The sequence below is a fragment of the Saccopteryx bilineata genome, chromosome 2 (assembly GCF_036850765.1).
Source record: "Saccopteryx bilineata isolate mSacBil1 chromosome 2, mSacBil1_pri_phased_curated, whole genome shotgun sequence".
NCBI lineage: Eukaryota > Metazoa > Chordata > Mammalia > Chiroptera > Emballonuridae > Saccopteryx > Saccopteryx bilineata.
Window position 1 is genome coordinate 314,265,253 of NC_089491.1, and position 24,546 is coordinate 314,289,798.

General features: G+C 56.6%; 1 protein-coding gene and 1 long non-coding RNA gene across 4 annotated transcripts; one reads left to right on the forward strand and one right to left on the reverse strand.

Annotated features, from left to right (window-relative positions):
• Positions 1 to 23: 23 nt before the first annotated feature.
• ZBTB7B (zinc finger and BTB domain containing 7B) lies at positions 24 to 16,376 on the reverse strand. Of its 3 annotated transcripts, none has more exons than XM_066261956.1 (4): positions 16,325 to 16,376; positions 16,067 to 16,167; positions 2,671 to 3,830; positions 24 to 2,290 (listed from the first exon to the last, which is right to left on the reverse strand). In XM_066261956.1, the coding sequence occupies exons 3-4, from the start codon at positions 3,822 to 3,824 to the stop codon at positions 1,825 to 1,827; spliced, it is 1,620 nt and encodes a 539-aa protein (XP_066118053.1). In that variant the 5' UTR covers positions 3,825 to 3,830; positions 16,067 to 16,167; positions 16,325 to 16,376; the 3' UTR covers positions 24 to 1,824. The 3 variants fall into 3 exon arrangements, with proteins under 3 accessions (XP_066118053.1, XP_066118054.1, XP_066118055.1); XM_066261957.1 differs by having other exon boundaries at positions 16,342 to 16,370; XM_066261958.1 differs by lacking the exons at positions 16,067 to 16,167; positions 16,325 to 16,376 and adding an exon at positions 10,041 to 10,629.
• Positions 6,862 to 15,992, forward strand: LOC136326267 (uncharacterized). The gene is made up of 2 exons (XR_010729420.1): positions 6,862 to 6,921; positions 15,383 to 15,992. It is a non-coding gene; the product is annotated as an uncharacterized lncRNA (long non-coding RNA).
• Positions 16,377 to 24,546: the final 8,170 nt, after the last annotated feature.

Sequence of the window (24,546 nt, forward strand, 5' to 3'; positions counted from 1 at the left end):
AAAAGAACCAAAGGTGGACAGTGTGCATCTTAAATTATTATTATTTCTTCCTGTCGCTTACACCAGAAGTGGGGGTAGGGGAAGGTAACAGGAGAGGTGGGGGGGATTGCCTCCCCCCTAAGGCACTGAGTGGAGAAGCCACAAGGGGGGAGGGCGGAGGCCACATTGTCCTCACTCCCTGGGGATAGGTCCCAGGTGTCCCCAACCCTGGGCTCCCCTATCACCTGAAATGCTAAGATGAGGCCCAGGGCAACCCGACCTCCCACTACACCAATATATTACATCATCACTTTTTAAATAGATACAGGGACTGGTCCCACTACCCCCTCCCTGTGATCCCCCCACTATTGGGGGTACCTGGGCAGCTGTGCAAATGGGCATGGGGGTGCATGGGAGGGAGGGAGAGCACCGGACCCCTGAACCTGCCCCTTTTAAAGAGGGGGAGGGGCCACCAGGCCAGGGTAGGTAAATAGTGCAAGGCAGAGCCCAGGCTGCAACGGAGGTCCAGCACCCATCGAGGAAGGGGAGGGGAAGATAACCCCACCCCCAGCCGAATTGGGTAGTTAAAAATCTGAAACTAGATTTCAGCAAGACCAACAGAAGAGGCTATGTACAGAGAAGGGGGGGGATTCGATCTTAGGAGGGTGAGGGGATTATTCTCCCGACCCAAAGGGAGCCTGGCTGGCAAGGTTCTGGGAAAAGGATTCTTTTCCCACAACTCCACAGCCCACTTTCCCAGTGGCCCAGCAAGAAGTTATTTGCCCTGTCTTACTAAGGGGACCCGGCTCACCAGCTGCGTGGTTGAAGCAAGGCGAAGTGGCCGCCAGATGGCGCCCGCTCGCCCGCTCTTTGCAAGGCTACCCTAACCCCTCACCTCGTCCCACACCCTGCACTGCGCCAGCCCGGGGGCGGCGTGAGTCAGGGGCGGCAGCGGCTCACACCTGGGCGGGGAGAGGGGGGGGGAGGAGAAGAGGGTAAGACACAGCCCGGCCCGCCCTGCCCTCTGGCCCCGGGGAGGGAGCGGCGGGAACAAGACATTCCCTGCCCGGGGACGCGGGAGGGGAGGGAAAGGCTGAGGAGAACAGCGTGGAGCAGCACCCCTAGTTGGGCGGGGCCCCTCCCGCTGCCCCCAGGGGCAGGCGAGCCAATCGGGCCACCCCGCCCCTTCTTCTCCAGGACCCCATGACTCAGCGCTGGGAGCAGGGCGGAGGGGACTGGGATGGCTCCTTCCTTACAGGCCCAGTCCCCCCCCCACCCCCGCTGCCCCATCATTCAAGCTTCAACCTTGCTTTCCCTCACTTACCCTTCTCTTGCTGCCCCCACCCCTTGCATAATTCACTGTCAGCAAAAGGGAACAGAAACCAGGAAGGAGGGGTCTCGGAAGGGAGGGGCAGTCGTTCACCCCCTTACACAGCCAAAGCCCCAAGGGGCATGGGGGCAGGGCAAGGCTTTGGTCCCAAGCCCCCCACCCCCTAGAAACCCGCATAGCCGAAGAGGGACCCCATAAATCAGAAATACATTATTGCTTCTACTCCCCAAACATGGCTGGGGACAGGGACCCCACCTTTACAATAGAGCTGTAAATATATACATAATATCTTATAGATAGCTCCTTGGGAGATCACCCCAATCTGGGGAATCTTTGCCCCAAAACCTTCTCAGCTTGGAACTGGAATGAGGGTTCTGGGCAGAAGGCGCTGATTTGTGATGCCAGGGAGGCTCAGTGCTCTAACCCCAGCTCTGTCTGTCCTGCAGGCTCCCACTGCTTGGCATGGACGGATGGCCCCAGCCTTGTGCTGCTCCAGCCTGGCCACTTATCCCTCTTTAAGAGGATTCCATGGCACCTTCGGCCTGAGGAGTGGTGGGTGCCCCCTCCTCCTCATCGTCATCAGGGGGCCCCGGGGTGGAGACCGGGGGCCCAGTGGGGGCTGGCTGCTCCCAGAATCGAGCCAAAGAGAGGCGGAAGTTGTCCAAGTGGCCATTGGAGAGGTCGAGGCCAGCAGGGGACGGGGTGGCGGCAGAGGGTGGTGGATAGTGGGGTGGCGCATCGTCCTTGCGACGCCTCCTGGTGCGCACCTCCAAGCAGTTCTGGCCCTTGAGATGGCGCTGCAGGTGGTCCTCCTTGGCGAAAGCCTTGTGGCACAGGTGGCACTCATAGGGCCGGTCCCCTGTGTGCAGGTGCATGTGGTTCTTGAGGTCGTAGCTGTGCAGGAAGCGGGCTGGGCAGTGTGGGCAGGAGTAGGGGCGCTCTCCAGTGTGCTTCCGCATGTGGATCTTCAGCTTGTCATTCCTGGCACAGGCAGGGGGGAGGGGCAAGGGACACTCAGAATAGGGTCCTTGGCTTCTCCTAGCCAGATTCCCAGGCCTTGTCCCACTCTTGTCCCTCACCATTTGGTTCTCCATTATTGCCCCAAAATAGCCTTGCTGACTTGTCCTCAGTTTAGCTGGGCCTAGCCATCACCCACTGTCTCCAACACAGTCTTCTTGGACACCAAATCTTTCATGTCCCAGATCCACCCCTCTTGACTCCCTTTCTCCTGGTCTTCCTATCCTAGTCTCTCCTCACTCTGATAATCCCCACCCCACCAGACCCTCCAGGATCACCCACCTCCCCACCTCAGGTCTCAGCTCTGTTCTCCTTCCCCCATGACATGGCCCACTGGTGCTCACCGTGTAAAGCGGACACCGCAGACCTCACAGGCAAAAGGCTTCTCGCCCGTATGGGTCCTCATGTGGCGTGGCAGTTTGCCCGCCCCGTGGATGATCTTGTGGCAGACTGGGCACTCCTGGGGCATCTGGGAGCGGCGTTTGCGCACCAGTTTGTCTTGACCGTCCAAGCCTGGTGCCAGGGCATCCTGGTGCAGGGAACTTAGGTAGGCCATCAGGTCAGGATCAATGGCATCCTCATCTGAGCCCAGCTCCTCTGGGGACAGCGGGGGCCCACCAACCTGTGTCATCCTGTAGCCTGGGGGGTATACCAGCTCCTCCTCCTCTTCCTCACCTTCATAGGGCTCATAGCTCAGGGGCCCCTCAGGAGGTGAAGCAGTCTCTGTGGGAGGGCTGTAGCTGTCTCCCAGCCCACTGCCCCCACTGCTGCCAACTCTGCCTGCCTCCTCCTCCTCATAGGTCAAAGGATGGGTGGGTACTGTGGGCACCTCAGGTACTAGGTGATTTGCCCGGGCCCCCTTGGTCTGCAGGAAAGCTTTTCGGGGCTTGCGGCTACGGCGGGCAACAGGCCGAGATGGTGGTGGTGGTGGCGGCGGAGGGAGGGGCACCTGTGGAGAGCTGTCTTCACCGTTGGGAACTCCTGAGGCCGTGGCAGTGGCAAAAGCCTCCAGGTACTGGCGGGCTCGCTCACAGTCATCCTCATCAGGGCTAGGAGCTTCTAGCCCACTGCCCTGCAAAATCTCCATGCAGGCGGCGATGACACAGGGGATCTCCAGCAGCTGGGCCGCCTGGAGCACTGCCGGCATGTTGGCACTGCTGGTGGTCAGCGTGGCTGTATAGGCAAACTCGAGCAAGGCCCCCAACGCCTCTGGCCCCACAAAGTCCAACTCACACACACCAGCCCCTGCTCCCCCAACAGCTGTCCCACTGCCCCCAGACCCCAGGACAGCTCCGCCACCACCCTCAGTGAAGAGCTTCTTGAAGTAGTGGCTGCAGGCAGCAAGCACAGCCCGGTGGGTGCGGTATTCAAGGCCCTGCGTCCTGATGGTGAGGTCGCAGAGGTGGCCCAGCTGGCGCTGCTCGTTGAGGCAGCTCAGGAGCTCACTGCTGTGGTCCGGGAATGGAATCCCAATCAGATCATCCTCAGGGCTCCCCATCTTCTCCTGCAGAGTCAAGTAGATGGGGAGGTTAAAAGTGCTCAGCCCAGGGAAGGAGTACAATATTGGCCAAGGCTTATTGATGGGTACTACATGCCAGACACTCTTTTTTTTCTTTTTTTTTTTTTTACAGAGACACAGAGAGAGAGTCAGAGAGAGGGATAGATAGGGACATCAGACAGGAATGGAGAGAGATGAGAAGCATCAATCATTAGTTTTTCATTGTGACACCTTAGTTCAGTGGTAATCAACCTGGTCCCTACCGCCCAATAGTGGGTGTTCCAGCTTTCATGGTGGGCGGTAGCAGAGCAACCAAAGTATAATTAAAAAGATAGATTTAACTATAGTAAGTTGTTTTATAAAGATTTATTTTCGCCAAACTTAGTGAAAATCTGACATAAAGTACTTGGTAAGTAATTATTATTATATGCTTTAACTTGCTATAACTCTGCTTTATAAATTTTATAAAATAAAGTTACTTCCCTACTTTATAAATCACCATTACTGTGGAACTGGTGGGCGGTTAGAAAATTTTACTACTAACAGAGATACATAAGTGGGAGGTAGGTATAAAAAGGTTGACTACCCCTGCCTTAGTTGTTCATTGATTGCTTTCTCATATGTGCCTTGACCATGGGGCTACAGGAGACTGAGTAACCCCTTGCTCAAGCTAGGGGCCTTGGGTCCAAGCTGGTGAGCTTTGCTCAAAGCACATGAGCCTGCGCTCAAGCTGGTAACCTCGGGGTCTTGAATCTGGGTCCTCCGCATCCCAGTCCGATGATCTATCCACTGCGCCACTGCTTGGTCAGGCCATACCAGACACTCTGGTAAGCCCTTTACACTCTTACTCTTCCACAACTCTCTGAAGTAATGATTATCATTCATTTCATAGACAAGGAACCTGAGGCACAGACTGGCGAAATGACTTTCCAAGTTAAGCAAGATAGGGTTCAATCACAGGCAGAGGCACAGAAGTCTGTATTCCTCACCACTGTTCAACCTCTGTGAGAACAGGTGCCCTGACTTTCTGGCCTTTGCCTGGAGACCAATCTGCTTCACCTGACCCATTCCCCATCCCTTGGAAGAAGTACTGGACTGGGAGAGAGGTTGCCTGGGTCCTGATTAAGGCTTCATGAAGAATTGGCTGAAGGACTCGAGGTGGCTATGAAAACTGGCCTCAGTCATCTGAAAAGTGAGGTAACAGCCTGTGATGGAACCTCCTAACAGAGACCAATGAGATTTCAGATTCACATTGGACCAGAGTATGCTGGAGGCATTTCAGGTGCTTAAACTCAAGTTATCTCCCCAAAGCATTTGGTGCACTGTAAAACTCAATGCAAACAGGAGAGGCAGCTTCCCAGTACCCTCCTCCTCCTGCCCCTCCCCCACCACTAAAAATGCATCTCCCCTTCTATATCCCCTCTTCTAGAGGCCAAAAGGGAAGCACAGCTCCCAGCGTCCCGTGCCTCCCCACATCCTTCCCTCCCCCACGGGGCCAAGGAGCAGCAGTGCTTTGCTGGGGTGTTGCTGGCTGGCGCGGGTGCTTCCTGCCCCGCACAGATAAGCATCGTCCCCACCCCTCCCCCACTGCCAATAGGCCAAGTTCCAGTCCCACCCCTCTCCACCTCTGCTACCACCAACATCACCACCACCTCTCCCTTCCCATTCCTGGCCAGTCAGGAGAGTCTCCACCACCTCCAGAAGGCCATCTTTCAACCTCTATGATTTATTTCCCTTATGAGGCATGCCCACAGAAGGCACAGAGCTGGCTGCCAGCAATCCCAAAGCTGGTGGAGGCAGGGGAACAGGTAGTAGAGTGAGCCTGGCCTGGAGGTGGGGAGATCTATCTGCTTCAGGTCCTGGCTCTGCTACTAGCTTGCTGAATGAGCTTGGGCAAGTCATTTTTCTGTGTGCTTTAATCTCCTTAACCGAACAAGGAGGGGGTGGGGGTGGAAGACTGAAGGGTTAGCCCTGACATTTGGTGGGTCTGGAGCAACTGGAGACAGAGTTGGGGCTAGGAAAGAGTTGGGCTCTGGAGTCAGCCAGGCTTGAGTTGGAATCCTTATTCTGTGCTGATTGCTCTATGACCTTAAACAAGCGATTTAATCTCCGAACCTCCTTCCTCACAGGGCCTGGCACACAGTAGGGGCTCAATAAATGTTCTGGCCTTTAGGAAGAAGAGAGGCAAGGCCTCGCTTGAGGGCAGATTCCACTGTTCGGATGGCCTCTGCTGGGAAAACTACTTGGAGACAGATCTGTCTCCCTTTCTTAAATCACCCCCAGGGAGTCAGGTTACTACCAGCTACATGACCTTGGACAAGTCACTTCCTTTCCTGAGGAGGCCTGTTTCCTCAGCTGTAATATTAAAGATTGACCTGGATGATCTTTAGGACAAGTCCCACTGACATTTTGTTAGTGTCTTCAATGCCACTCGCAATAGCTCCTCAGCTCTGGCCATTGATGGGGAAAGGTATTTGGTGGTGGTGGTGGTGGTGGTGGTGGGGTGTTGGTGGAGTCAAGGGCCACACATTTCCTCTTTAGGACATAAGGACTGCATTGTCTGAGCCTACTTCCCTGCCTGACACCTTCATGGTGATGCCAAAACTCCTGCATGAAAGCTGTGAGCAGTACCCAGATATCTATCTGGGCTTGTACCCTTAGAATAGTCCACCCATTCTCACATTAAGTTCCCAAATCACTTCTCTCCCCAGGGGCCAAGCAGTGTGGGAACTTGCCCAGTTCCCATTGGTTTTCCTGCCTGTACATTACAAATAGTACAAGTGTCAAATGGCTCCAGTACTCAGGAACAAACAAAAATCCAGTGGGTAGTAGCAGTAGCCACTTAAGCAGTAGTGGGCACCCTCCTGGGCCCAAGCAGATCCTGTACCTCCAGAGAAGGGTGGCTGGGGCTGTCCTCACTGCCCATTGGCCAAGAGCTGGACACCCACAGGCACGTGGTTCACTGAATCCCTCTCCCTCCTTCCCCCCCCCCCCCACCCATCCCTGCTGCTAAGCCTGCCTCCTTTCTCCCACCCCTGGGCCAGTCTCCAGGCAACTTGGTGTGGCAGGGGCATTGATTGGCTGACCCTGCTATCAGGTAAGAGGCTCAGGCTGGTTCACCATAGAACTCACACTGGGCTTGGGCAAGAGTGGGTATTTAACCCCATAGGTCCAACTCCAAAGCCCATGGCCACTAGGTAGCAATGAAGGAGGGGAAAGGAAGAGGACATACATGGGAAGGGCGGGTATTCATATGGTTCTCTAGCTTCTGGGAAACTCCCCCAGCCCTTACCCAGGGCTCTGGCACCCATGCCAACTTAGGTGCCACCTGGAACTATGTTGGTGCCAACCAGGCCAAGGGGGCACTCCTAGCCCCATCACCTGGGAGGAGTGGGGGGGAGCCTCCCCCTTCTTTCTGCCAGGGTGGGGCACCGGTGCCAGGATGCCCACCCCACCTCGGGCACCATTCCCACCTCTGCATCCCAGAGGGCCCGGCCCCCTGGCGCCCCATGAGGGCGGCCTATCCCCACCCAGCCTGGCATGCCCCCTCTTGCTAAGACCTTGTGGGCATGGGTGTGTGTGGTAGTTGGGGGGGCAGCTGTGCCAGGGAACCAGGCGAGGTCTGTTTGGTCTGTTTGCCTGGTAGGGGGAAGAACTGGGGGCCCCGCCCCATCACTCCCCCCTTTCCACTCCACCCCCCAGGCTCCCCTCACTGTCAGGCCTGCTAGACCGGCCAAGCCAGTGGGCAGCTCTCTTGAAACTGGGCCCTGAGTCAAGCCTGCCCCTATGTTGGTGGGGGGAAGACTTTGGGGTGAGAAAGGTAGGAGTGGGCAAAGGTAGGAGGAGCCCCTATCACCTACTCCTCAGTGCCCAAGGGCACCTGCCAGGGTGGGTCCACCACCAAGAACCAAAAAGTAGAGAGCAATGAAAAGGAAAAGGGCTTGGAAAGGAAAAATAGGCCAGAACTCTTTCCAGGGCTGACCTCAGGCAGTGTCCAGTGCAGGCCTAGGGCACCAGGGCCAACATTACTGGCTTGAGCCAGCTGAAGAGCAGGGATACAAGGCCTTGAATAGGGCAGCTGAGTAAAGCTGGCCCCCCTTCCCCACACCCTGGGGATTAGGGGAGTGAGGCTTAGTGTGGGGGGCAGCAGGCGGAACCAGGATTAGCAGTGGAGAAAATAGATATGGGCCTGAGACACAGGCATACAGACCCCCACCTCCCAGGATCTGCCAGGGAGCCTGAGAAGAACCTGGCCCGGCTTCTCCAGGTGCCCCAGCTTGGGGTGAGGGAGGATGAGGACCAGGCTGTGACATTCTCCCATCAGGGGTGATGGAGAGACCTGGGCTCTTCCCAGTGCCTTGGCACGTTGGCCAGCCACCCCTCCCCCTTACTTCTTTCTCCTTGCTATCCCTCAGCTCCCACCCCAACTCCAGCCTCAGGTTCTCTTCCTGTTTTTTTGGAGCTAAGTTTGCACGAAGCCAGGGCTTTGGCCTGTGGCTGGATCAGGGGGTTGGGGAAATCAGACAGCCAGTCCAAAGATCTCAGGGACCCAGGAATCATGGTTCCCCAGTTTTTTCCACCCCTTCCCAGGGCCTCCAGGGCCCAGGGGCTGAAGTTATCTGGACTGCCCAGTTGGGAAGGCAGGGTGAGAGGCTGAGGTGAATCCCTGGGTAGGTTGGAAGGGCTTCGCTGAAAAGCCACTCTGCCCAGGGAGGTCAGTCCGAGGCATTTGCGGAGCCCTTCTTTCCCCACCCTAGCCCCTCCAAGGCTGGTGCATGACTTCCCCATCCCCCATATGCCGCTTCCCCCCTCCTAACCTCACCACCCCCAGCACTCACACTTCCTGGGGGCCTAGGCGGGGAAGAGAGACCGCAAGCCACGAAGGGGGAAGGAGGCAAGGGGAGCTGGTTGCTTCCCGGTGCTGTGGGGGTTAAGCCTATCCTCCCTCAAAATCCCCAATTCCTGGTATTTCAACTCCTGTCATGAGGAAGACCTCAGTATTCCCCCACATTTTCTTTTCCATGACACCAGGCTTAGCCCACAGCCTCTCAGCCTGCATCAGGGACTACGAGAGAGAGGAAAGATGGCGGAGGAAGGAATGGGGGCACCTCTCTCTTCCCCAGCCTCCCCTTTACCTTGGGGGAACCCTGCCCATCAGCCACTCGTCATTCTTGGCCCCTTTTCTTGGCTCCCAATTCTGTCCTCTTAGTGCTTTCTCCTACCCTTGTCCTTTCCCCACCACTCATCCTCGGCTTTCCTTTCTTTGGTCTTTGCCAGGCTCCTGCCTCCTCGACACATCTGTGTCTGGAGGCCTCCTAGAAACCATTTCCGCCTCTTCCTTTCCCTTGCAGTTCTTTCACATTTCCCACATTTGTTATTTCACCCTACTCCAAGATCTCTTCTCTCCTCCCCAGGCAGGCTCAGTGTATAAAGGGGCAGAGGAAATAAATCAAGGAGGCTGGTCAGCCCTCCAAGGCCTGGTCTTGCCATAGGTGGCCACATTTAGGGCACCCATGCTGTCCTTCTAGGTGAAGAACAGAACCAAAATTTGGGGGCCAGTTGGGGAGGATGGGTGAGGGGGTACAGTGAGAGCGGATGTGGGGGAGTGGGGAGGACAACCTAGGCCTCTCTGCCCGTCAAAATTTCCAGCGCTGAAGCTGCTGGACTTTCCCCAGAGGGTGCCCACCCTGAGCTAGGAAACTGTGCACTTGGACAGACCCTAGCCATCAGGGTTCCCAGCAGGGTCTACCTGGGATTGCCAGTTCCCCTTAGGGCCTGAAGAAACGGCACAGGGTGCCAGGGTCGGCCCTGTGCCCCCCCCCCCAGCCTAGTGTCTCTGGCTGGGTAACTGAGCCGGCTGGTAACCCCACACCCGCCAAGCCGACAGCAGAAACCTGAGCCCCCCAGCCCCAGAGGACACCCCAGCTTGATCCCCGGAGCCCGGCTCGCTGCCAGCCTGTCCAACCTCCTGTCCTGGCCCAGCAATCCGGCGGCTCCTGTAGGCCCCTCTTCTGCTCTGCTGTCCTCCTGGATCCCCTAGACACTGAATTTCCCCATACATCAGCTCCTCAAAACCTCAGCTCCTTAAACCTCCCAACCAAGTTTGGACACCCTCTTCCTAGCCTGTGTTTCAGTCCCTCTCTGACCCTTGTCCAATTTTAGGCTTCCAGCCTCCCCTAGGTCCTGATCTCCCAAGTCAGAGCAGGGCCTACTCACCTGAACGCTGAGGGGCCTTGCCGGCAACTCCTCTTGGCCCCTGGGGGGAGCAGGTTGGGAGGGGTGGGGGAGGGCCAGGCTGGGGGGTAGGTAGGGTGGCTGTTCCCCGCTCCAGCTCCCTCCTTCAAAGGGGCCGCCCACGACCTGGTCCAGCCCCTCCCCCCTAGAGCCTTAACCCTCTGGGTGCTATCCCCCTCCCCCCAGCTTAGAGGGAGGGGTTACCAGAGGGCTGTTAGCGTGGGAGACAGCCTAAAGTCTCTGACTGTGGTGCCCGAAGCCCCAGCTGTACACACCCCCGCCTGTCCTTAGTCCTAAAAGGGGAAAAAGGTGAGCAGGACGAAAGGTAGGAGCTAGGACAGTCCAGGAGGACAGAGGTGAGGAGGAGCAATGGGAGAGGCTGCTGGAGGTGGGACCAGGAGAAGGAAGAAGGGAGGGGAGGGGACAGGAGGCGGCAGTGGCCAGAAGAGGGAGGAGGGGAACCCTGGACAGTCAGTGCCAGGGGTGACAGGTGCCCAGGCCCCAGCCCCTTAGGGCATGTAGTGTGGTAGGGGACCATAAGGAAGCCCTCCAGACCCCAATAGGCCCCTCAACTCTCTTGGGAGCTGGCCGAATTCTCCCCACCCTATACTGGGCTGGGGCCCTTAGGGGCTGGGCAAGGCAGCACCCCGCCCTCCCCATGCCTCACCCCAAACCCACTCACATACCACAGTTCCTTGCTCCAGTGCCAACCCTTGCCAACCAGGCTAGGGGGCAGCACTTGTGCCAGCCCCCAATGGCCAGGGGGATCAGGGGGACAAAACTGGCCTGAGGGGAGTGGGCAGATGGGGGAGCTGTGGGCACTGAAAGAGGAAGGAGCTGAGAGGGGGCATCTGCTGGGAAGCGCGCCTAGCCCCACCCCTTGCGCAAGCAAGCTGCTGCCACCCTGGCCGGTTGGGTGGGACCCGCCTGGGCCTGAGGGGCAACTCAGGAGGGCTCTAAGCCCAGAGATGGGTGGGCCACAAAGTCCTACTTAAACAATTCCAGGGTCTCTTATTCCTGGTATGAGGAGCACTCTAGTGTCCCTCATACACTAGTCCCAAGTCCTGCTTGGCTGGGGGACCACAGAAATGCCCCCCAAAATATCCCTTCCCCTTTCCCCCCAACAGCTGCTGGCTCAATGCCGCTGGCCTGCTGCCCCTCACCAGCTCCCGTCCCGGTTGGCACCTACCCACCAGGATGCTGGCAGTTGTGCCCTCTCTCCCTCCTACCCCCCTGCTCCCAGCGCCCCATGCCAACTGTGGGCCTGGGGTGGGGGAGGGTCACCCTTGTGCCTTGGTGCCAGCCTGGCGGGCCCATGCCCCTAGGTCCTACAGATAAGGCCCAAGACCCTGTTCTCAAACCATCTACTCAAGAGGTAGCACATGGGTCAGGGCTCCACAAAGACAGTACAGGAGGCTATGAAAAAGTTATGGAAGTCTCCACTCCCTAAGGTGGGGGCCAGTGTTTCTCCCTGCTACCAGGTACCAGCCTCCCAGCATTTCCCCTGCCCAAGCAAATGCTTGGGCACCAAAGTCCCTGCAATTGCTGAGAACCTTAATGCCAGATGCCTAAGAAGAAGTGGGGTGGGGCTGCTGTCTGCCCTTTGATCCTCATAAAGGAGGGAACTGGCCTAGAGGGCAGGGGACAAGGAGGTAGTCCATGGGGCCCCTCCATTTCACCCCTGCCAGGGGCAGCAGGGCAGGGTGTGGGCATCTGTTAGGTGGGGCCCCTAAGGTGACAATGCATAGAATGTCTCAGCAGAGGAGATGGGTGTCAACCATGGGTACAAGATGTCACAAGGGAACAGGATGATGAGAACCAGTTTGAGGGGAGGGGATGTAGAGGGTACCCATGTTCCAATTCTTTCCAATCCCTGGCTTTTACTCTGATCCAGAAACATTTCCCGATTTAAGCAAATTAAGAGATCCAAGGACTACAACTCCCAGTATGCACTATAATTATTTTCATGTACCTTGGGAGTTGTAGTTCCTTCAAGAAGCCAGGTGCTCTCATTCTTTTCTTCCCTAGAACCTTGCTGATGGGGGGAGGGGGGGGGGGAGGACAGAGCAGAGAACTTAAGTCATGAATCTCCAAGGGGACTGTGTTTAGAAGAGGTAAAAGACTAGGAGATCCATGGTGGGGGGAGAGGACCTCTGCTCCCAGGCAAAGGGGGAAGAAAGGAGGAAGGAAGGAAGAGAGGATGTCTGTTGAAAGGGGCATATGGGTGGGGAGGAGTGGGGGGGGGCAGTGGAAACAGGAAGGAAACCAAAGCCAGAGACATGAGGTCGAAAGCAAGGGCCTGAGCCCCACTCTGAAGCCTGGCAGGGACTGGGAAGACATTTTCCCTTGCCATTCTGGTGGCTTGGGGAGGCATAAGAGGAATTAGTGATGTCAAGTAACAGCAAATTGATGTATTTGTAATGGGTCACTGGCTCACTCTGCCTGCCACCAGCCCATTTTTGTTTGGAGCACCCTAAACCCTGGATCTGGCACAGGTATTTGCTGGCTGGGGAGCTCTAAAGGCTGACTTGGTTCTGGGATGCTAGCAGGCAGAGAAAGGGGCTCGGGGAGACCAGGGCCAGGCATGAGGGGAGTTTAGTGGAGTGAGGTATGTGTGAAGTCAGGCCCAGGTGTGAAGTCAAGGAATTGTGCTGGAAAATGAGAACACTATCCTCCAGGGCCGAAGCCATGGCAGCTGGGAGGCTTCGCTGAAGAGAGGGCTGAGATGCCAAGGCCACCAGCTTCCCACCCACCTCGGGCTGTGGGACAGCATGAAGAGGGTAGCCCTCACTGGTATCCCTGTGGTATTTGCTAAGGGGAGTGTCCCCCTATGCCTGGAAGCCTGTGAACATTAAAGGTGGAAACTCAGGGGCCAGATGGCAGCTGGGTGCCTTTTCTTAGTGGGAGTGGAGGTCAGAAGTGGGCAGAAGCTCTGCTTCGAGGCCACTTTGGTTGGGTTCCCCAACACTGTACCACAGGTGCTTACTGGCTCCAGCCAAGACTTGCCAAGACCTGGGTCTGCCTGTGTGTGGGGGTCTTCTATACCTCTCGGAAACCCTTGATGGTAGACCACACAGTAGTCCTAACCCCTTCCCCTCAGTCCCCCAGTCCTGCCTTGGCGCCTGGCCGTGTGTGTTGGCAGGACTGAGGGGGGGGGCAGCGAGGCAACTTCAAACTGTCCGGGCAAAACGTCAAGTTTACTCACGAGTTTACTCAGCAGAAGGAGGGGGGAAGAAGCCAGGGCAGGCACACCCCATGCCAGGGTCCTATCCGTCCCCACCTTCCTCCCTCACCCTTCTCTTCAACCCTAGGCCAAAACAGGCATAGGTCCTAAGGCCTGGTGGCAGAGCAGTCCTAACTGTCAGAAGGTCAGAGAACCAAGCAGGTCAGAGGCAGGAAGCCCTAAAGCAGACCCAGAGGCTTCTATCAGAGGGCAGTGTTCTGCCTGGAGTCCATTCACTACCCATCATGGGGCCTCTGCCTTGGGCCAAAACTGGGTCTCTCAACCACCAAGAAGGAGGCAGTACTAGGCCAGGCTTCCTCTATCTGAGCAGTCCCCTAGGCAGTGACTTCTGACCCCAAATACACAGTCCTTGGATGTACCTCAGGCAGTATAATGCCATCTGGGCAGCCATAAAATCAGGGGCTGCTTCTTTCAGCCTTGGCTTGGGATGGGGGGATAGCACCCTATCTGACCTACTTCCCTTTCCTCTCCACCTGCTTTCATTCTCTGCTTCTCTCCCCCAGCTTTTGCTGTCCCCTCAGAGGCACTCTGTCCCCCACGCCTGCTGGGCCCCCCTCCCCCATCCTTCCCCAGGGTGCCAAGTGCAAGCACACAAAGGGCCTGATGGTGCATTGTTAGCCCAGCCCCCGCTGCCCGCCGCGCCCTCCTGGGGCAGGCACTATGCCAAGGAGGAGCTGGGGGCCCTGGGTGCCAGGGGGCACCACATGGAAGGGGGAAGAGGTCAGCACCTGTCCCCCAGACACTGGGGTACATATCAGCCAGAGCCAAGTACCGATGAGAGTGCTCCATTAGAGCAGGCCTCTCTCCTTGACACCTGAGCCTAGTGGGCACTGCCTTCTTTCTTCCCCAGAGCCCCTTTCAGTTGGCATTAACCCCTTCCTGACCCCAGAGGCTGGGGCTGTGGTACTCAAGGGAGAGGACAGTGTCTGGGGGTGCCAGCGGGTTGCGTTGTGCCCACAGCAACCATGCAACAGAGGCACGCTGGGGGAGCTGGGGTCCCGCGGGCCAGGGAGAGTAGGCACTGACAGAGATTTCTTCTTATTTCATCAGCTGTTCCAGAGGGAGCCCCCTGCCCTTCTTCCCAGACACCACTAAGGAGGAATACTAACTACCACCCAAACCCAGTCACAAATACGTTCCTCTCCTGACCAGCACAACACTCCTTATACCCACCCACTCTCCCCTCCCAACCTGATGCCCACTCCACGCCAGCTCTCCCAGCAGTGCCAGGCAGGTACAGGGGTGACCAAACCAGTTGGTGGGTGTAATAATCCTCCAGGCCTCACCCCCACACACATACATCCTCAGGGAACAGAGAGTTCCCATCCTGGTTTAACCCCTCACTGCCCAATCTGGCTCCCCCCCTGATAAACTGTCTCCCTCCTCTAGGAATAAGTTGGGGGAAGGGGAAATAGCTTCGCTGACTCATTCCCATTTTCAGCTGCAGCTAAGGGTCTCTAAGGTATTAGGGTGGGGGTCAATTCGAGAACGCCCTCCACCTGGCCCGGAAGCCAGGACAGCCTGCTGGTCTCCCCCTCTCCCCAGCACCCACTTCCGGTGTCCCAAACTAGGTCAGCAGCGCTCGTTTCCTGTGGGTCAGTTAGCACCAGCGCCTCTGCCCCTCCCCTGCTCCGGACCCAGGCTTCCCCCCGCCCAGGGCGCCCCGAGGTCTCACCACGTCTCAGCCGCCCTTTGATACGTGGGGGTTGTGCGGGGCGGGGGGCAGGGGACCCGCCCTCTCTCCAAACACCAGCAGGGCCGGGGCGCCTGGGCAGGCACGTGTCCGGGCACAACCCGCTGCCCACGCCGCCCCCCCCCCCCCCCCCCCCCCGCTCTGGCCGGGACACGTCGCTTGCTCACTTGGGGTGGGGTGGGGTGGGAGAAAAGAAAGCTGGAAGTGTAAAGTAGCGTTCCCCACCCCTCTGAATGGCAGCCCCCTCCCATTGGCGCTTAATGTAGGCTCTACTACACAGTAGCGACCCCCACTCTGGGTAGGGGCAGGTGCGCCGGAGCCGATGGGGGTGCGAGTGGTAGGTGGAATACTTCCTAGTCACCCCGCCTCGCTTTTGGGTCTATCTAGAGGCATGAGCTGGCTTTGAAAAGGTGGCGGCGGGACTGGAGCCTGAGGAAGGGAGTGAAATTGAGGGACGGCGGAGAACGGGGTCGTTCGATGTCGCTCGGAGGTTGTCGCTGAGCCCCACTACCGGAGAGAGCGCGCGGCTCTGGAAGCGCAAGAAACCGAATAGTCTAGCTGGTAACTTTCCCCCCGGCCGCCGCTCCTCCAGCGCTCCCCCACCCCCCATGCAACTGGCCTGGGTCCAACCCACAGCGCCAGGGGGCGCGGGGGGGGGGGGAGCGCGTTGTCCTAGTTAGAGTCCGTCCGTCAGCGTTTCCATTCCCTCAACTCAGTCGGGTCGGGGGTCTACCCCTAAAGTCAAGAAGGAGACTGGGGAAGCGCTCAGCTCCGCTTCGCCCTCTCTGCATCCCAGAGCCGCCAGTCTGTCTGTTCCCTGAAGTGCAGAGAAAGTTTCTGGGGACCCTCCGCCTGGGTTGGGAGCGGCCGTAGTTCCTTTTCTACCTTTCCTCTCAGTTAAAATAAATTCCAAAGAGCCAGGGTATTGGAAAGGCACTGGGAATGGGAGTGGTGGGAATCTAGTCTGCATGCGTGTGAGTGTGTGGGGGGGTCCCATTTACAGGACGGACGAAGGACACTGCAGTAGTGTGGGGGACCTCGAGCTGGGAGACGAAAGTGGGGTACACTCACCTCTCCGCCGTTGGGTCCGCTGGCTGAAGCTGCTGAGGCACAGTGTGTGGGGAGAAGCGTGTCCCCCGCCAGGCCCGGGGGCTTGGGGCCCTGCTTCGGTCCTGGTCAGAAGGCCGCGGTCAGTCGCTCGCCGCTCTCTGCTGGGGGGCTCCTCCTCCGCAGCCCTCTGCCTCCTCCTGCTGCCCGCCCCCCCCCTCGGCCGCGAGAACCGTACATTCACCTGGCTCCCACCCGCCCCCCCCTCAGGGCCCGCCTCACCTGTCCTGCTGTCTCACCTGTCCTCCTGCTTGCTTTCCCCCCATCCCTCCCCTCCCTCCCCCCTCCCCTGCCACCCCCCCAACTCCCCCCCCCAACCCTTAGCAACACCCTCTGTCACTTCCTGGTTTTTCACCCGCCCCCCCAGGCCCCCCTCCCTCCACCCAATAAGGACATAAACTTCAACCCCTTGGTCCAGCCAGTCCCTGCAGGGCTCAAACGCGTCCCTCCCTCCTTTTTCGCTCCCTCTGTCCAAACTCTTACTTTGCTCTCTGAGCCTTTCCCACCTTCCTCTTTTCCCACCCTCTTTCCTTCTCTCTTTCTCCCTTCACCTGCCGCGGTCTCTCTCTCTCTCTCTCTCTCTCCCTTTCTCACTCTCTCTCCTCTCTAGCCCCTATCTCTCGCAGTCCACCTTAACTTGAGCTCCGCCCCGGACCCCTATCCAGCCCTCCGCTACGGCTCCTCCCTGCCCCAGGCACTACACCGCCCCATCGGCCCATTGGCCTGAAAACCCGCCTATTCCAACTAGGTCCCGCCTTGCGTTCGGTCAGGGAGGGGGCGGAACCGAGGGGCTGGCCTGAAAGCTGGAGGAAGGGGAAGGGAAAGGGGAGTGGGTAGTGTCCGTAGCAGCCGGGGAACCGAGCACCCTCATCAAGGGCTCCCACTCCTCCAAGAGGGGCTTCTGTAGGGTCAGCACCTCGGGAGGGAAGGGTATGAGAGGTGAAAGATAGGCTAGATGGGGTGAGGCGGGGACTTAGAGGATTGATGGGCGCGGGGGGGGGGGGGGGTCCCGTGATGGGCTATAATCAGGTCAGGGCCCCGGGAGGTAGGGGGAGGGGAGCCACCAGGCCTTGGGCTCCAGCTCCTACGCCCCATTCCACCCCCGCCAGAGGGAGCGGGGGAGTTGAGGCTGCAGGCACCCTGTGTCCCTCCCCACGCGTGACGGAACCCCGCGGGAAGGGATCGGCTCCCTAGGCAAGCAGACTCTGCGCTCCAGCCGTTGCTGCGGCCTTGGCATTGTCAGAGGGGAGGAGTCGGGATAGCGGAGGGGGAGGGGGAGGCGCGCTCTCACTTCTCCCCGCCTCCATCCTGCCGATTCCCGAAGTGGAGAAACTGAGTCTCCGCGAAGAAGGGACATCTTGATTGGGATTCGCTGAGATCCAGGTGGGGAGGGATCCTGAGTGTTTTAGGATGTGGGTTTGTAGGGGAGCAGGATACAAATTTCAGTGCCCTTCAACTGAGGAAGGTAGCCTGTGAGGGACACTTCCAACTGGGCCTGCAGTGCTACGTACCCCAAAGGGCCCCTCCCACTAGTAGAAGACGAAATCAAATTCGGACACTTCGGGCCAGGTTCTGCTACCCGCGACCACCTGAGCCGAACTGGGTGGGACGCGCTTTCTCCTCCCCAGCCTCCTCCGCAGGGGGCCTCCCTCCCTTTCAAGCAGGTGGCTCCGCGGGACACTAGCTCAACCTGTTGGACCACAATGGGCGGTGCCAGGGTGGCCCTGGCCCTCACCCGGGCTGACCCGGGATCCCCGCGCAGGGGGAGGGACGGAGTCCCGGTCCCTCCCTCCCCTCTCTCCTGCCGTGACTCAGCCTCGGGGCCGCTGCCCTGCTTCCCAGCCAGAGGCGGAAAGTGTGAGGCGCCCCTGAGGGCCCAGGCCAAACCAAACAGCCCCCCACCCCAGACATTATCTCACTGGAGAATTAGGGGGGCTGTAGAAAGGAGGGGTTGCACAGGCATGGGAAGCTCCCGCTACGATAATCCGCTCCAGGTTTTCCTATCGTCCCTGTCCCCCTTGGGTCCGGAGGTTGGTCACTTCTCCGGGTTTTCTTCTCGGCCCCGCTAGTCTGATTCTGGCTGGTAAGGGCCCGAGGCCGTCGGGGTCCAGGCCAGGGTTTTTCTCTCCCTTCTCTAGCCCTCGGGGTCGTGCTAGTCTGGGGAATGGCCGTGCCTGGGTCTAGACAGCAGTGCCAGATGCACTGGAGAAGGGGTGCTTCGGGGAGGAGGGGGCATGGCCGAGAGAAAGGAGGGCGGGAGAGCCCCAGGAAAGGAAGAGCTAGGGCCTGTAGAGGCAATAGAGGGGCGGGCGCCTTGCTTGGCACTAGCCCTTAGATACAGATAAGAGAACGGGGCCCAGTGCCTCGGGCTTGCCCCGTCCTCTACATTAGGGGTCACATCAGACGTCTTGCTGGACCCAACTTGGATCTTTCAGCGGCCGAAATGCCATTCCCCATTTGATTCTCTACAGCCCTCCTGATAGTTTCTCAGTGACCCCCCCTCCCACGTTTCTCTCTGGTCCTTATATCTACCTTCCTTGCTCAGAAGTCAGAGGGGGAACCCCAACTTGAAATTCCCGCCTACCCCCCAACTTCGGTCCCTTACCGCGCCAAACCACAGAGACAGCTGCGGCCAAGAAACGCTGACTGGGGGGCCGCTCCCTCCCACAATACCCGGGCTGGGCCCCAGGGGCCTGCCGCCACCCCTGCTCCGCCCCCAGACTGGAACTGGGAATTGGAGGGCAGGTGTCCGGCCTGCAGCAGCCTCCTGGGGATAAGGGAGCGTTCTAGATACACACATTCTAACTTAAATCTTCAGGCGACAAATTAGACCTTAATTTGGGGTGGTAAAGTAGCGGGAAGTGAATAAATACCCGGAGAATGATATGTATGACCAAAGAGAAGGATGAAAGCCCCGGCTGGAAGTTAACCCTCCTAGGAATGACTGATACCTGGGACTGGCCTGGGACAGGGAATCTGAAGTGACGGCTGGCTGAGCCACGTGCTCGAAAGGGCATCCGCAGAGGAATTAGATGCTTGCAAGAGCCTGAAGGAGAGAGGGATTCTGGCGGGAGGAAAGGCCAGGTTCTGCCTGGGCGGGGTAATGAGTGATTGGGTCCAGGGGCCTGTTCTGGAAAGTGAGGGACCGAGCTGGAAGTGGAGCGTCAGCCTGTGCCAGGCGACCACCTCTTCCCTAGGGCCCTCCTTCCGCCGGCTGCCTCCGCTTCCCTCGAAAAACCCGCCGCCCAGGAAACCACTGGGGGCGCTCAGACCGCAGCCCCACCCCAACCCGCCCGGCGCCCCTACCGCGACCGCCCAACCCACCTGAAGGGGCCGTGGCTGCAAGGGTTGCCCCCCTCCCGCCGACTCCCCCCACACCTGCGGGCGGCACTATTTATAACTCAGCGCCTATTCCGGGCCTCCGGGCGAGAGCGGGCTGCAGCGCAGTGCTAATCGTCGCCTGGATCTTTGCGCCCCCCAGGGCTGGGGGAGATAAATTTAGCTTCAGGAAGCTCGGGGGAACATTTTCCAAAACTCCACGTCCCAGAGAAAGCGAATCAAAACCCCTCTGCTCTCAGCCTCCCTCCGGCTAGCCACCAGGCGGCGCAGATCGCTAGGTTCCTGAAACCCACTTAGGAGTTTGGGGCACAGCATTGAAGCTAGGATAGCTGAAGGCGAAATATGGGAGGATACTGAGGGCTGGCAGGAAGTCTGAGGGTCCAGAGAATGGCTTGAAGAATGGGTATGACCCCGAGAGTCCGGAGTACAAAGCCTCAGCTTGCAATAATTGAGAAAGGGGCTGACAACTTCTGCCTTTTGAAGGGGAAATAACTCATATGCAGACGAGATGCAAATAGAGATGCAAATAAGAGCCTGTGCCCTCGAGGGGGCTGTTAAAAAGGGGGAGCTATTGAAAGGACTGCCACACCTCCCTTTCCAACGGGCCCTGCTGGGAAAAACGTGGGACCCTCCCAAGATCATTACTGTAACTATAAAATCCCATTTATTGTTCGTGGTTACTCAGACCACTTCACTATGCTCCCTCCCTTTCACCTGACTTTCATACACCACTGAGGGTCTTATATCCTACGAAATCAGCTGGGAACCCTGGTGTCAGGCCGCTCCTCCACCTCAGGACATCACCCTTGGGGGTCTTTTCCAGCTCTGCCTTGTTTCCTTCCCTATTTTACCCCGCCCGTTTCCCTACCCCTTGTGGCCACTAGAGGGCCGTAGGGCACAGGGGGGGTAGGTGAAATCTTATCTAATCCCTATTTTGGCACTTTGCTTCTCTTTACCCCCTTCCCTGTACATTATTACTACCCCCATAACCCTTGAGCGAGTTCTTTTTTTTTTTTTTTTAATTTCTTTATTTTTTACAGAGACAGAGAGTGAGTCAGAGAGAGGGATAGACAGGGACAGACAGACAGGAACGGAGAGAGATGAGAAGCATCAATCATTAGTTTTTCATTGCCCGTTGCAACACCTTAGTTGTTCATTGATTGCTTTCTCATATGTGCCTTGACCGCGGGCCTTCAGCAGACTGAGTAACCCCTTGCTGGGGCCAGCGACCTTGGGTTCAAGCTGGTGGGCTTTTCCTCAAACCAGATGAGCCCGCACTCAAGCTGGCGACCTCGGGGTCTTGAACCCGGGTCCTCCGCATCCCAGTCCGACGCTCTACCCACTGCACCACCGCCTGGTCAGGCTTGAGTGAGTTCTTGAGAGAGTAGTTTGGATACTCAAAACCTGAGCTTACCTGACCTGGCGGTGACGCAGTGGATAGAGCGTCGGACTGGGATGTGGAGGACTCAGGGTCGAGACCCCGAGGTTGCCAGCTTCAGTGCGGGCTCCTCTGGTTTGAGCAAGGCTCACCAGCTTGGACCCAAGGTCGCTGGCTTGAGCAAGGGGTCAATCTGCTGTAGTTCCCGGGTCAAGGCACATATGAGAAATCAATCAGGCCCTGGCCGGTTTGCTCAGTGGTAGAGCGTTGGCCTGGCGTGCAGGTGTCCCGGGTTCGATTCCCAGCCAGGGAACACAGGAGAAGCGCCCATCTGCTTCTCCACCCCTCCCCCTCCCCTTTCTCTCTGTCTCTCTCTCTCCCTCCCGCAGCCAGGGCTTCATTGGAGCAAAGTTGGCCTGGGCGCTGGAGGTGGCTCTATGGCCTCTGCCTCAGGCGCTAGAATGGCTCTGGTTGCAACAGAGCAACGCCCCAGATGGGCAGAGCATCACCCCCTGGTGGGCATGCCGGGTGGATCCTGGTCAGGGGCATGCGGGAGTCTGACTGCCTCCCTGTTTCCAACTTCAGAAAAATACAAAAATAAAAATAAAAATAAAAAATAAAAAAAGAAATTAATCAATGAACAACTAAGGAGCTGCAACGACGAATTGATGCTTCTCATCTCTCTCCCTTCCTGTCTGTCTATCCCTCTCTTTGACTCTCCCTGTCTCTGCCACAAAAACAAACAAACAAAAACCCACAAAAAACCTGAGCTTACTAAACAAAACAAAGCCCCGAGTTTACACCCTGGCTGGATGGCTTGGTTGGTAGAACATCCTCTGGACATGCAAAGATTGTGGGTTGGGTCCCTGGTAAGGGCATATACAGGATCACTGTTTCTGTCTCTTTCTCTCTCTCCCATCCTATCTCGTTAAAATCAATAAAAACAAACAAACAACAACAAACCCGAGTTTACTCTCATTGGAAAGAGAGCATTGCAGGAAAGCTGCCGCATCTCTTTTTTGTCCTAGAGGAGTGGGAAGTGTAGACCAAGGAACCATCTCCTGGCCTGTGTGGATTAGGTGAAAATGAGGAAACTGAGGCCCCCAAATGATGTCGGGAAACCAAGAACAAGGGGAGCTTAGGGGTAAGGAAGTTGGTAAGCATGGGATGGGCGCAGAATGGGGGTAGCAGTCCCCTCCACAATTTTTTTTTTTTGCCTGGCCCTGCTTCCCAGGTCACCTAGGCCACCATCCCTAGCACCAGTTCAGAAGAGGAAGGCAAGCTAATAGAAAGAAGCCCTGAATTTGAGATGAGAAAATCTGATTTACTAATGAACTACCCTACCACGGTGTGCTGTGGGTATGACCTTGGATGGGTCACTTTACCTCTCAGGGCCTGTTTCTTTCACTGTTAAAATGGGATAATTACCTCTGTTTTGTCTCCTTTTGAAGGACTTTTGTAAGGCTCAAAGCACTCTGTAGTGTGAAAAGGGCTCTTAAAATGATATATGAGGTTTTTGTTATTCTCCCCATACCTCTCAGTCTTTCCACATTCAGGGCTCTTTTTTCAGCTTTGACCACTCTCCTTGGGCCACTGGACGTCTCTATGCCTCTCCTTCAGCTCCTCACTACAGGTCCCACCACAGGCCTTAGCCTTGGGCCCTGACTTCCTCCACCTACCACATTCCCAGTGGTCTTTGCCCTGGGACAAAGACATCCCCTCCCTTGGCCAAGACCCTCATGCTCAGAACTCTCAGACTCCAGGATCTACCTCCGGGCACTGCTCAGCTTGGTGGGAGTGGGGCCTAAGAAAGGAAAAGGAGGCAGAAGGCCAGGGAAGGGCTGGAGCTGGCCAGGAAAGAAACAGGTTATGAGCCCCAATTCAGATAGATAAATTCTGTGTCTGCCTCCACCACTAAGCTCTCTCTAGTTGGATTTAGAACCTTAACCCTCCTCATTTATGTGCCCTGGGATGAGGGTGGGGCTCTGAAGGTACCAGGCAAGAGCACTGACCTGCATTTTGTGGTTGCCTAAAGAGGCGTGCTGAGCTGCCAGGGATAAGATATAATCTTGAGTTGTAGTACTACACTGCCACAAAAAAGAATGAGCAGGCTGTAAATGTACTGATGTGGAATCCTGTACAAGATATTTTAAGGGAAAAAACAAGATATAGAACCATAAAAAAGGCCTGACCTGTGGTGGCGCAGTGGATAAAGCGTCGACCTGGAAATGCTGAGGTCGCCAGTTCGAAACCCTGGGCTTGCCTGATCAAGGCACATATGGGAGTTGATGCTTCCAGCTCCTCCCCCTTCTCTCTCTCTGTCTCTCTCTCCCTCTCTGTCTCTCCCTCTCTCTCTCCTCTCTAAAAATGAATAATAAAAAAAATTTTTTTAAAAAAGTTTAATAAAAAATTTTAAAAAATTAAAAAAAAAAGAACCATAAAAAAACAAAAAGATATAGAACCATGAGTAGAGTATGTCATCAACTAAATGAATTAAGTGTATGCAGAATCTGGCCCCTTCTCACCACTGCTATTACTGTAAGCCTGCTACAAACCAACAACATGGCTGTCCTGGATTGTGTCCATTACTACCTAATAGGTCTCTCTTCTGCTACCTTTTTTCCCTTAAGTCTATTTTTAACACAGCAGCCAGTGTGAGCCTTTTAAATAAAAAATCAGTTCATGCTCAACACCCAGCAATAACTCCTCATAAAATCTCAAATTCTTATCATGGTTCACTAGTCCCCCCCATCCCTCCCCTGACCCCCCACCTCTGACCTGCCTCCACTCACATCTCTTGTTAAACCTTTTCTTTTTTTCATAGCACCTATGACCTAATAATATCTCTATATATTTTATTTTTGTGTGACTTAAGCAGAGAGAGAGACAGATAGGGACAGTCAGACAGGAAGCGTGAGAGATGAGAAGCATCAATCCTTTGTTGCAGCTCCTTAGTTATTCATTGGTTGCTTTCTCATATGTGCCTTGATGGGGGGGGGGGGCTACAGCAGAGTGAGTGACCCCTTGCTCAAGCTAGTAACCTTGGGCTCAAGCCATCATGTATATGATCCCATGCTCAAGCCAGCAACTCTGCACTCAAGCCAGAAGGGCCCGCGCTCAAGCTGGGACCTTGGGGTTTCGAACCTGGGTCCTCCACGTTCCAGTCCAACGCTCTATCCACTGCGCCACCACCTGGTCAGGCTCTATATTTATTTTTTATGTTTATATTTTATTTTCTGTATCCACCCACCAGAATATTAGGTTCACCAGTATAGGGATCTCTCTCTCTCTTTTTTTTTACAGGGACAGAGAGTCAGAGAGAGGGATAGACAGGGACAGACAGACAGGAACAGAGAGAGATGAGAAGCATCGCATCAGTTTTTCATTGCGAGACCTTAGTTGTTCATTGATTGCTTTCTCATATGTGCCTTGACCACAGGCCTTCAGCAGACCGAGTAACCTCTTGCTCGAGCCAGCGACCTTGGGTCCAAGCTGGTGAGCTTTTGCTTAAAGCAGATGAGCCCACACTCAAGCTGGCGACCTCGGGGTCTTGAACCTGGGTCCTCTGCATCCCAGTCCGACGCTCTAACTACTGCACCACCGCCTGGTCAGGCGGGATCTATTTTACTCAGTGCTCTATTCAAGGCACCCATATTGGTATATACTAGTGGATGCTCAATAGTATTTGTTAAGGCCTGGCCAGATAGCTCAGTTGGTTACAGCATCG